Source organism: Cicer arietinum, chromosome 4 (genome assembly GCF_000331145.2).
Source record: "Cicer arietinum cultivar CDC Frontier isolate Library 1 chromosome 4, Cicar.CDCFrontier_v2.0, whole genome shotgun sequence".
In the NCBI taxonomy this organism is placed as follows: Eukaryota; Viridiplantae; Streptophyta; class Magnoliopsida; order Fabales; family Fabaceae; genus Cicer; species Cicer arietinum.
The window spans coordinates 30553479-30553948 of record NC_021163.2 but is presented as its reverse complement, the minus strand read 5'-3'; the positions used below and the strand labels follow the sequence as shown (position 1 = coordinate 30553948).

Below are 470 nucleotides of genomic sequence, written 5' to 3'. Positions count from 1 at the left end.
TGAAAAAGATCAAATGGTATTAGAGAACAAACTCTTGAATGAAAATTTTGTCTTGTAAAATAATCAGTCTGAACTATATGTTCTAAACTTCATTGTATTTGATTACACAATCACACAACTGTGACCCAAGATATTCTGCAACCTCAGGATGTTTCACCTATAAACAAAAAATAACAAAGAAAATATAAAGAATCAGTATTCAATTTCTCATATTTTAAGAAGTTAAAAGAAATGATAAAAAGAATTACCATGGCAATCTGGATAGAATCACATTTAAATTGAGCATAGAGATTTGTTTCAATACTTCGACTCTGTCATAGTTTATGTAAACAATGTAAAGTTTATATTAAAGTAGTTGACTTTTATTTTATATTTTATTATAGAAACAACTTATATACAATCACTTATTTAATAAACATTAATTCTCTATGTGATTAATTACGCTATTTATCCAACCAAGGCCTATATAG

The 470-nt window shown here is 25.7% G+C and overlaps 1 protein-coding gene across 1 annotated transcript in view; it reads right to left on the bottom strand.

Annotated features, from left to right (window-relative positions):
- Nucleotides 1-82: 82 nt before the first annotated feature.
- The window catches only part of LOC101492429 (uncharacterized), a 12453-nt gene continuing 12065 nt past the window's right edge, over nt 83-470 (bottom strand). The window contains exons 10-11 of the mRNA XM_004497909.2: nt 249-311; nt 83-157 (exon numbers count right to left, since the gene is read on the bottom strand). Of these exons, the coding sequence (XP_004497966.2) occupies nt 83-157; nt 249-311 (138 nt within the window). The remainder of the gene's footprint in view (nt 158-248; nt 312-470) is intronic.